Source organism: Vidua chalybeata, chromosome 5 (genome assembly GCF_026979565.1).
Source record: "Vidua chalybeata isolate OUT-0048 chromosome 5, bVidCha1 merged haplotype, whole genome shotgun sequence".
NCBI classification, from domain to species: Eukaryota; Metazoa; Chordata; class Aves; order Passeriformes; family Viduidae; genus Vidua; species Vidua chalybeata.
Genome location: NC_071534.1, coordinates 17,432,370 through 17,444,525, shown reverse-complemented (window position 1 = coordinate 17,444,525; position 12,156 = coordinate 17,432,370). Strand labels below are relative to the sequence as shown.

Genomic DNA, 12,156 nt, shown 5'->3' with positions numbered 1-12,156 from the left:
GCCCCACATGCAGCAGCGTGTCCCTTGATTTGGATGGTCTCGCTCCGTGCTTAGAGTCAGTTCTGAGGTGGGGCAGACAACAGTTGCAAGTGGGAAATGGTGTATGCCTCGTAAGCTTTGAAATCCCTTGTTTCAAGTGGAGCATACACATGCATGGAGTGACAGCTGTGGCAACTGAACCCTCCAGGTGGTAAGGATATTTCAGTCTCTGGCAGGAAGGACCTGTCTCAACCCTCTAAACTTCTCTAAGCAGGATGCTGGGGGAAGGGAGAGATCCTGGCAGGGGAATAGTGGCTCTAGCCTGGCTCCGCAAGCCAGGCTTGCAGAGAGGGGTGGCTCTGCCAAGCCTCTCTGCTCTGGCATTTAGAAGCTGGCACTGGGCAATGCCAGACTGACCTGCTGTGTCTCTTAATGGCTTTTGTGTGTGTGACACTGAGTCCTGCAGCTCTGCATGTGTGTGCCAGTCTGGGTAAGCAGGTCAGACCTGCTCCTTCGCTCCCTCACCCAGCCATTTCCTTCATTCTCACTCGCTCATTCCGATGAGGATCCAATGGGACTCGAATTATGAGGAGCAATAAACACAGCTGAACTTTTCCTGCAGCAGAGGAAAGTCTCAAGGGGTGATCAGATAACCAGCTACAAGCATTTTCACAGTGGAAACGGTGAGTTGAGAGGGAGAAATGGTTTAGGCTGAATGAAGGAGGTATTATTAAAGTTACAGGATAGCTGAGCAAAGGGAAAATTTAGGCTGAGTTTAGGGATATGTTTCAAAATATGAGCCATCTCCTAGCAGTGGTAATCTTACTGTTTGAGTTGTTTCAGAGCAGGCAGTGTGCTAAAGCAGGTGCTGTAGACAGTAATCCTGAAGTGACTGGGGGAAGGGCAAGACTATTAAGCAGAGGATTTTAATTTTTGATTTCTATGAATCATTTGGTGTTGGTCTCAACAGAAGGTTGCAGGCTGTGGCTGTATAAGCCATCAGCCATGATATGTAAAATATGTGGGTGGGAGGAAGTGGGAAGGACACTGGGAACTTACCCTTGGGCAAGCTTAAAATAATGAGACATAGTTCTTCATCTATTGGGAATGATATGGGTCTAATTGATGATCAAAGTGTTTTTTGTACTGCCTTAAGTGCAGGGAGAGAATTGCTCTTCTCCTTTGCATGGGGTAGAGAAGGGGAAGCACTTTTTCACCTTATTCTTGCATACACCTGTTGGATAGAGGCAAACTAGCCTCTGATGTATCTGACACTGCCCAAGGCAGGAGTTTGTACCTGGTTTAATAAAGAAAGAACATCTCTGAAGAAAATAAATAGAGAATAGAAGTAAACATATGTGCTATTTTCCACCCAGTGTCTATGGAAAGAGAGCTAACAGTGAGGTAATGAGGGAGCTCCAAGGGCTTTGCAGGCTTTGGCTGGGGGTATGTGATGCATCCCCCGAAAGAACAAGGCTGATGTGGGAGAAATAAGGGAAAATTGGAAACATTTTGTATGCTAGATAGAAATGGATCTGTGGGATGTTACAGGCATGGACAAAGGTACCTATTGGAGAGGGAGTGATTGTGAAGAATAGAAAGAAGACCTGTTGAAAAGACTTTGGAGGAATGTTTCTGCCACTGTCATAGGAGCACTTCTGGCTCAGAATGATAATATAAGTGATGTCCAAAGCTAGTTAAAATAAACTAAACCATATCAGTTTTCATCTGAAACTACTGAAATGCCCTTGGAGGGCTGTTTAATCAGGGTCATCATAATAAACCCTTTTGGTCCAGGTGCTGGATTGCTGCATTCACCACTGTGTATGGATGGCACTTCCATTGTCCCTAGTCTCTGCCATCTTTTTGCTCTGAATGTATGGAGATTTTCCTGCAGCATCATTCATTCTGTTTATCAGCACCTGAAATGTGCAGGCGCTTTCAAGACACATCTATCGTGCCCCAGGTCCATTCTCCTCTTCTTTGTGTCTGTTGACAAAATTCCTGGAACAACAGGGCTGTGAGCCAGAAGAAGATTTATGGGTACTTATGTCACCTATGTGGTAAGCAGTAATACGGGACACAGCAGCACAAGAGTTGTCAATGTACAAATAGCCTGGGCTGAAGGTGTGGTAGGATAACAGTTACAGCAGTGTTAGAAAAAGAGGAATGCCTCTTCAAAGGTATACAATATGCAACATGTCTACACTGCAGAGTAACCACGAGACTGAGAGGATGTCCTAAGCTGAAACTGGGTAATCAAAACTCAGAGAGATGGAGAAACTTGGGTGTAAATTCTGCAGAGAGATGGAAAAAATTAGGTGTAAATTGTGGTGTGGTTTATAGTTTTAAACCCCAGCTTTTAGGAGTAACACTTGATGAGGTTCCAGTCTGTCCTGCCTCTTTTTTTTTTTTTTTTTTTTCCTTTTCATGGGTCTTCTTAGCTCTTCCAGTTGCTCATAAGGCAGGTAGCAGACAAAAAGACCAAAATGTCACCAGTCTTCTGCCATTGGTAAATACAGAAATAGTGTTCTTTGATCTGGACATACTTGTATTTCCTTGTATGACAGCCCAGTAGCCATCTAGTGCAATACTGACTTCCCTACAGCTTCTTCTAGTGCACTTTTTCTCTGGTGGTGTGTTGGATACTAGGCCCAAAGCACCTTTGAGGTTTTTAAAGTATTTCACAGGTGAGATGGATTTCTTCCTACCTCCAACTAGATCCTGAAACATAAGGATTGCTTTTGGGTTCATTGTCTGATACTGCTCAAGCTGTCAGAGAAATGAAGGCAGTGTGAATTAAGATGCTGTCAAAGGTGAGCAAATGCCAAAGGGTAATGCTGATGTCTCACACTGGGTCTGGCAGAATATCTGTCTTTAGGTAGTTATGGGTCTGAGGCCTGGAACTGGGCTAGTGATGAGCGTACAGTTGGGAATTAGCATTGCAGTTGGTACAGATACAAAACTAGCTGTTGAATTCAGATTCTGTGGCTTGAAGTCTAAGCAGTGCTTAGAGCATCAGAGCTCTCAGTGAGCCGAGTCCAAAAAACACTGGGATAGGAACTTCCTTGTGGCCCTCCAGTGAAACATAGGAGGGGGAGGCTGGAGGTAGGCTTTTCATTCTCCCATATGGAGGCAATATCCCTGTGAAGTTCCCTTTGATGGTGGCTAGGGGCATTGTTCAGCCTCCTGTCCCAAGCACTGTCTTCCTTTTAATTAGAAAAGCTGCCTTCAAGACAGCTTTTTGTTCTGGAACTGAAGTATTACATGACTTCCTTTCCTCTTGCTGTCTTGAGCTTGGAGACTGGGTGTGGGGAGCCTGCAAAGACCCTTCCTAGAGGGTATTGTGCAAGGCTACCTAGAAGGCATGATTGCAGCAGGAGGAGGTACCAGTGTTAGCACTCAACAGAACTACCCCCAAAAACCTGTGACCAGCCCTTGTTCTGCCTCAGTTTCTTTACCTGACCTGAATATGGCCTGGCTTTGCTGTGCACTGCTGGAGTAGTAGTCTGTTTACAGTTAGCCTGGTTGAATGCACAGTGACCTATTTGTGTACTTTCTGTATTTTGAAATATCATCCAGAACTATCTCTTAATGCTGAGCTGTATTTTGCCTGTGCAGCCTAATAATTTTCTATTAATACTTATCTTAGGTCTGATCCACATAAAAGTGCAGTGTCAAGTAAGGTTTTCATGATATTTTTAAGCAATCTAACCTTTGGTCCTGGCTAAATTCCAATTGGAATAATTACTGTCTGACTACCTACATTCCTCTTGCATTTTCAATTGGAGAAGTTAGCTTTCACTTCCCATTTGAAATGATTGTGTAACATTGCTCTGCAGTAAGTACACACTGCACTCCCCTACAGTGGTGGATATATTTTATTGGTAAGTAAAATAAGATTATAGAGGTATAATGATTTTACTGACATGTTTATACCTAAATATAGATATGTCTGTAAAACCACTTTATCTAATGGCCCTACCATATATTATTTTCTAGGGAGTCAGAGACAATATAGTAGTGTGCAGTAATGTGTAAAGGATTTTACGTACCAGTCTGGAGTTTGGGATTTACTAAACTATTTTGGAGTGCCATGATCACAGAAAGTACTTCAAACACTGTGTTGCCCCACACCACCTCTAAAGGAAAATCTGCTCATGTAAAATACTTGGTAATAACATATACTTGCATGTTTTTATAATCATTCTTGACTGGTGAAATTACACTGTAAAATTATTAAAATTTCTTGCAATGACAAAGGGTAAATGCCCTGTTTTACAGCTGTAGCCTTGTCAGGTGCTTATGAATTTCTTTGTGTGTGAATTTCTCCATCCTCCCTTTTCACTGGAAACAGGAACACACTTAGAAGGAGGTCTGTATGCTGCCTCTAGTGTTTAATTAATTGAGTACCTTGAATGTTTGCACTTGAACACTGTGGAAATCATGGACAAAACCTGTTGCTCTGTATGCAGAAACACATTTTCACTGTAGTTCTGGGGTCCCCTTAATCTGATAATAAGTGTGTGGTGGTTCACGCCTGCCTTGTCTCTACTAGCACACATTCAAAAGGGGCCTGCAGTGAGCCAGACCAGAGGAGGAACGTGAGGTGAGGATGGTATTGGGATGTCTGTCCCTTCTCTAACAGCCAGCACTTGCATGTGAGCAGATGTGTGAAGAGTGGCTACTGATGTGAACACAAGTCAGCCCCGAAGTGGGAAGGGATTGTTAACACCATAAGCATCCCTGATTTAGTCTTTTGAGCAGTTTACCCCTATGCTGCCTTGTGGGAGCTGAATGGTGAAAACCACACTCAGCCCTGGGTTGGGCGTGATTTATTGATGTTCTCCTCCCTTATCACATCCCAGCTCCCATCCTATGAGGGAGCCCAGCCTGGACCTGGTACCTGCTATTCCCTTAGAACACTGCTGTCTGTCACACAGACTGCCCATGGAGCACCTGAAAGACATCGTGAGCATGACAGATGTGTAATGTGTGAGTGAGAGATGGAGAGAGAAATGTCTTGGCTGGTGCAGCACAGGCTACCTAAGCATTGCTCTGCCTGATCCAGAGAGGGCTTATGGCTGAGGATCCAAATTGGAGATGGCAGGTTGGCTACTGAGCCACAGACCACCTCCTCTTTGAATTAGCTTCTTCCTAGCCCTGGCTGCTCCCTGCATATCTGGCCAAAGCCTGAGGATCTGGCACTGTGCAGATAACTCCATCTTGTATTGAATGGAAAAATCTGCCTGAGTGGGGCACAGACACCCAACAGATTGGCACCTATGTGCTCTTCAGGATCTGGGCTCTCCTGCTTGGAGGTAGATGCTGGTGATTTATTGGCTTTAATGCAGGTGAAGAGTAGGGAATAGATTTCTTGGCTGCCATTTTTCCCACTGGGAGAAGCATGCGCTTGGGCATGAAGGCTGACAGCTGCCATGACTGCCTGTATAGCTCCTGCTGGAGTGCTGAGCCCTGGGTTGGAAGGCCCTATAAATTATTCCTTGTGGGAAAGGGGCTGGGAAAAACCTACGCTCCTCCCTGGGCATCACAACTAGGCATTGCCTAACCAACCATAATACACTGCATGAGTCGATGCAGAGGGACTGCAGGAGACATATTTTAAGAGAACAAATATAGCATTTAAGTGAGTGAGCAAGAGAGTGAGAGACAGAGAGTGTATAGAGTGCATTAAAGTTAATAAAGCATTGCAGAAATGGGGACTGCATTTCACTGTGAAGGAATCTAATTTAGTGACTGGTAATTGGAGGATAACAGTCATACTGGAATGAAGTTAACTGTTCATTTTGTCAAACTCTCAAAGTCTCTTGGTTCTCCTTGTGAGCATCTCTCAGAAAGTGAATCCTTCAGAGAGCTTAGAATCGATTGGTGCTTCGCACCCACAGTCCCTTTCAGCTTCTTAAGTGGATTTGGTTTCTCTGGTGCATATTTATTATCTATTTTATTATCTGCTTATTTATCTGATAATCTCAATGCAGGATACATCCTCTCTGCTTAGCATGACAATGAGGGAGCAGGTGTTGAGCCTGTGTGTTCTCCTGGGCAGGGCAAGATGGGGCCTCTTGGGCCTTTTCCCTGTGGGTGGCTAGTGTCAGCTAGGGTTGTTTTTGGACTTCCTGCTTCCACAAAGTTTTGCCAGCATTGTCCCTGCTTCCCTGCTGCTGTGGCTTACTGTTGATTTGATAAAGGCATGTGTAGCAATGAACAGTATGGAAGGATACCATTCTTGGACACCCAAGACCAGAGGTGTAGCACAAAGCAGTGCAGGGCGGGGGTATTTATTTCAAGTGTACCTGGTTGCTGAAGTACAGAATTCTGGGCATGAGCAGCTGAGCAGGACCTGTTGTAAATCTTTAGTTTGAAATGCCTGAAATCTCCTTGGGACATTAGTGTGGCCCTGGGTGGGCACACCAAGGAGTGCTACCTCCAACAGGTGTGGTGGGCAGATGGGGGGACACTGTTCTGTTGTCTCTGATATTTACACTGCATGGGTGCTGTAAGAATAAGTTCATTAGTGTTTGTAGAGTGCCTTGAGGATGAAAAGTGCTGTGGAAATGTGAACTATTATTAAAGCGGGACTGATTAAAGAAAGAGCGACAAACAGTCCCGCAGGGAACTGTCCCACTCAGGCAGGGGCTAGAGAGATGACCTCATCAGGTTTTTTCATCTCTACTGTTGTGATTACAAAATGAAGTGGACATGCTCAGGGAGAAGATTAATGTAGCATGCCTGGCTGTAGTAGCTGAGGGTGAACCATTGTAAGCTCTGTTGGCATTTCTACTTCTGTGCAAACACAGCTGTCATATGGACTTGGAGGATCCTTATCCAGTTTTGGCCATGACAGCTGGGAAATTTTGTATTCCTGTTTTTCCTTTTTTTTTTTTTTCAAAAAAGAATCCTGTATTGGTGGAAAGCATATGGCTGACTGTACTACACACTGGACTGCGTGTGTCCTGGTGGTGTATGCAATGGATACACACATAAATATGCATCCAATGACCTTGCCCATTTGTCCTCACTTTGTTCTGGAAGGACTGTGCTGAGAAAGGAAAAGGGGGTCCCTATCTGCCTGGTCTCCTCAGCCTCCCTGCCTGTACCTCCAGCACAAGTCCAAACTCATCTCAAGCACCAGTCATTCCTTTGTGTTGAGGGTGAGCACTCAGACATGGGCTTGACATAAGCAATTAATTTCACAAAGACATCTGATCAGCTGTCAAAGGGACAATTCTCTATCACTTTTGACTTGCGTCTCAAAGTGACACAGGACCTGAGAGATGACATGATCCCATCTTCTGCTGACAGCTGTTCTCTTAAGTGATGCCAGACTCTGAAGTAGGGGCTGGACTGGTCTGGACTGGTCTGACCCCCCAACTTTAACAGAGCCCTGAATGTAGCCAAAGGGCTCAGCATCAGACTAGAAGGATTGTTGGGAGGAGAGCTAGTGGTTGAGCAAGATCAATGGATCTACCTTGAAGGCTGAGTGCATGATTGACTTGTCAATTAATCACTTTGTTTTACTTTCCCTCTTTTTTCTTCCTCACTCAGGGAGTGTAAGAGCCGAAGATGAGGCCCAGGGTGGAGTGCTACTCTCCAAGGTTTTGGCTGGTGCTGGCAGTCCTCGCAACAACGGGGAGCGGGGCCCATGCCCAGAAAAGCCACCCGAGCATTGGCATTGCAGTCATCCTGGTGGGGACCTCAGACGAAGTGGCCATCAAAGATGCCCACGAGAAAGATGACTTCCACCACCTCTCAGTGGTGCCTCGGGTGGAGCTGGTGGCCATGAATGAGACGGATCCCAAGAGCATCATCACCCGCATCTGTGACCTCATGTCTGACCGGAAGATTCAAGGGGTGGTATTCGCTGATGACACAGACCAGGAAGCCATTGCCCAGATCCTGGACTTCATCTCTGCCCAGACCCTCACTCCCATCCTGGGCATCCATGGAGGCTCCTCTATGATCATGGCAGATAAGGTAAATTTAAATGAGCTTCCTTCTATTGCAGACCTGTGGATCCAAACTTAAAACAAAGAAAAGTATCTTATTCTGTGATCCTCAGGTGGTGTCTCATGGGGCCAAAGGCTTGGGGGATTAGACAGCTTCAGATTCAAAGACAGATTAAAAGAGCTAACTGTGTGTAGCACTACTGAGAAGAGCCTATTAATCATGTGGAATTACCTGCAGCAGAGAAAAACTGAGGAGGGAAAGAAGCAGGTAGAAGAGACCCACAAAAGAATCAGCCCTTTTCTTCTTCCTTAAGAAGGATAAAGAGCCCGTGACGATTGTAATTTTTTTTAAGGTTTTATTCTTGCTTGTGTTTTACTTTAGAAGAGCCAGGGATCATAGCCTGGGTTTTTTCCTGCATGTAGCTGGAGGACATTGTGGTATTTTCAGGGATGCTTAATACAGCTCTTACATCTTAATTGGAATATAATTGAATCTCTAATAAAGCTATCCTCTCTATAAAGTGTTCATTAGCTCCTAAAGTTAAATAGGTGTTAGCTGAAGTGACTAACCAGTCTGAACCAGTCCTGCTAAATCTTTCTTTTTTCTACTGCATTACTTTATTCCTTCATGTCACAGACACTTTATTGTTTTCCCAGGCCCTAGCCAGTCTCTAAAGAATTACTACACAAACAAGCCATCCTGCCACTGCTTTTGAACAGGGCAAGATGCAGAGAGGGAGTAGCATCTTTGGCCAGCTAATAACTCTTAGCCTCCATGGAGTGCAGGTGGACCTGATACAATTCTTCCACCTTTCACAAACAGCACATGCAGCAATTCACACCTGAATGTGCATTTGGCCAGATAGTGTGGCTAACAGTGGCCTTGGGGCTACTGGCCAGTGGGAACATGTGAGAGAAGCTGGCTGTCCCTTTTCTGCATGCTTGAAGCCAGACAGTCAAGGCCAAGGCTTTTATTGAAAAGACCCTCTTGACTATTCTTTGTGCATCTGAAAGAAGTAAATAGGGACGCAAGCCGACAGTCTTTTTCTTTTACAGATGGCTCTTAAGTGAGTCTGAGACATTTGACTAGGCAGAATCAAGCCTAATTGAATGAAGGGTGAGAATTGACCTGGCCACTATGGCAGCTTTTCCTCAGAAAGAGATCTAGTGAGATGAGAAATCCTGGCACATTCTCTTTTATTTACCTTGCAAGTAAATAATCCAGTGCAGGCTATTGAAGGTGCTAACAAATTACTTTCTCACTTTTTGACCAACTGTTCAGTTGCCAAATAACACATGGTTAGTATGCAGTGTTATTTTCTTGTATTGGCCTTCAAACTGAAATAGTCACTGAATAATCATGGACCTTTTTTCTCTCACTCCTTGAATAGTTGCACATGTGCTGAAGTCCCACTGCCCCATTCCACCCACAGTGAAGCTTTTCTGCTTTGGAGGCCAGGCAGGCAGCAATGCTGCATATTGATGCTCTCTTGCCTGCTGTGTTGCATGGTTATCTATGTCTGTGCAAAGGAGGGTTGGAAGCAGTGCTCAAGTGCTGCATTTCACACTTGGGGTGACATCTTACATCTTTGGACAAGTGTAAGAGCTACTGACAGAAAACCTCCTAAGCACTGGGAAAAAGTCCTTGTGACTTTGAACATGGCAGGCCAAATTCTGATTTCAGATTCCTGCAGCGTAAATCCAGCACGACCCCATTGCCTTTGGCAGGATTAGATCAGATTTACGCTGCTGTAATTCAAAGGAAAATTTGGCCTATTGAACTTCGAAAAGATTTTTCTTTCTACCTGCCCCTAGTCTCTCCTTGGGAAGGCAGCATCTCCTGCCACTGCCCTGTGTACCCCACTGGCTTGCTTCTAAAGAGCATTCTGGCAGGCAGGCAGCCAGCCCACAGGGAGCTCAAAGGTGGAAGCCTTATGAATGGAGACTTCTGCTTTACCAATCTTTTTCTTTTTTTTTTTTTTTTTTTTTGGTTGTTTTGCAGACAGGAGGTTTGCAGGTTATGTACAAAGATCTGTTTTAAGAAAGGCCAAGGTTTCTTTGAAAAATAATTTGAAAGGGCTGACCTTTACAACTTCTGATCCATAGGTGTGTAATCTTTAATGGATAATATTTATTTGATGAATTGAATTAAAACATGTAAGAGTGTAAATACACTGAAATTCTACTAAAAATACTGAAGTCAGCCTGGTAAGTCCTTCAGCAATTTATTTTCCATAGAGGGCCTTGACAGAGGCTTTGCTTTTAGTGACTCTTAGTCATGTCCTTTGCAGATGAGTTATGTGGCTAAGGTTTGATCCTGCAAGCATGGATTGCTTCTTTCAGCATCCCCTCAACGCCCACAGCAGTCAGCTGTGATTGAACTTGCTCAGCATTTCACAGGTTCAGATCTGCACTTACAGCTTTGTTATGCTCCCCGTGTGTTTGTGATCAGTAGTGCCAATGCAAACCTAAGGAATGCTAGAAACCATGAATGTCTTGGTGTGACAGATAAGCCCCTCTTCGCTGGAGTTTAATGCAAAAAAAAAAAAAAACCTACCCAGTCAAACCACCTTTCCTGGAGCAGCATTTGAAATTCTGTTTCATCTTCAGTGAGGGTTTAGTAAGTATTCTGTTAGGAAATGTGGGTCATGTGTAAAAAGGTCTTTGTAACGTACCATGCAGGTGGTAAATTGAGGCACAAAAGGGCAGGCAAAAAGAAAAGAAAAAATTAGGATTTCAAGCCCAAATTTTCTTTTGTCCTGTATATAAAGACAGAAATATTGTATAATGTGCACTATAAGCTGGCTTTATCTCAGTTAATATTTATCTAAAGGTTTGCTACCCACCAGCTGGAGGTCTAAGCATCAGTGGTAATGGAGACGCAAGCTGAGGACAATTCACCCCACCCAATTCAGGGTGCAGTGAAAAGCTCATGGGATAGTTCTGTGTCTCCCCATTGATTACTGAAGAAGGCTGTATCTCATGATGTCTCAAGTTAAATGCCATGAAACCTGCCCTAGGTGTGACATAGCAGGTGAAGGTATATTGCTGAAAGCGCAACATCCTTTTTTTCCTGATTTTTTTTCAAACTCACATTCTTTAATATTGTATTTGATTAGATTTTGTAAATAATGTTTATATAGTTTGTTTTCCCTGTATTTTGTCTTTTTCCTCTGAAAAATAATTATAGAGACATTTACATGGTTTTGCTGTTTTTACTCCTTGGTGCTTGTGTCTCTAATTCCACCTGTTTACCTGTTACAGAGTGTTACATTTAATTTCTGGCTAATCTGGCATAAGAAGAATGTGACCAGATGATCTGTGTGCACACTGTGATCTGGGTTTAGTTCCAGGAAAATGGTGAAGCAGAGACACATGATGTGCCTCACTCGAGCTCTGGAGAGGCCACTTTGCTGAGTGAGAGCTCTGTCACAGCAGTTCGGTCCCTGAGTTTGATAAGCATGCCAGCAGTGACTCCAAATGGAGTGAAGTGCAGCAGTCCTTTTGCTGGGGCTGGGGGGGGCCTGGGAGTGGTGGCTAAGGGGGTCCAACAGACCCCAGATTAGTTCCTCTCAGAGAAGCATGGCTGTAGCTCTGGGACAGGGTAGAAGAGTGCTCACACTGTCCATCTCTGTAAGAAAGCACCTTATTTTGGTGCTGACTCCTTGAAAAGGACTAGGGTGATAGCATCATCTCACCAGGACTTGTGATTAGGACCTGAGCAATAGCATTGATCATTAGTGATCTGTGTTTAATCCAAAATAGATGAGATGGAGAGGAGAGAAATGTGCACCACTGCAAGTGTTAGGTTTCTGCAGTCCAAAAACTTTGTGGAAGCTTGCTGGTCCCTTCAATTTGCCTGATGTTGCTGACTTTGAACAGCTTTGTGGTTCTTCACTTTAAGCATCAGTTTGTATTGTCTAGAGGACTGCAATGCATTTTTGACCAGAGAGCATATCTGCTGGCCTTCCAGCCTTGAAAATAATTTCTTGTTTCTCTCCAATTGTTTTGAAAGCAGAAATTAAATTGTATGAGGATGCCCTGTGTTAGGAGACTGATGATGAAAGTAAATCTTCAGACTGTAAACCAAGCTTCAGTTCAGATAACCACACAAACCACCATCTTGGGTTGCAGACCTGAAACTGGAAATCTGGACTAGGATTTTCTTTGTTTTTGTTTCCATATTACCTAAAATCAGTTCTGCCCACAG

General features: G+C 44.1%; 1 protein-coding gene across 1 annotated transcript in view; it reads left to right on the top strand.

The window, feature by feature from the left end:
* The first annotated feature begins 7,492 nt into the window (after nucleotides 1-7,492).
* The window catches only part of GRIN2B (glutamate ionotropic receptor NMDA type subunit 2B), a 170,463-nt gene continuing 165,799 nt past the window's right edge, over nucleotides 7,493-12,156 (top strand). The window contains exon 1 of the mRNA XM_053943245.1: nucleotides 7,493-7,974. Coding sequence (XP_053799220.1) covers nucleotides 7,564-7,974 — 411 coding nt within the window. The 5' untranslated portion in view covers nucleotides 7,493-7,563. The remainder of the gene's footprint in view (nucleotides 7,975-12,156) is intronic.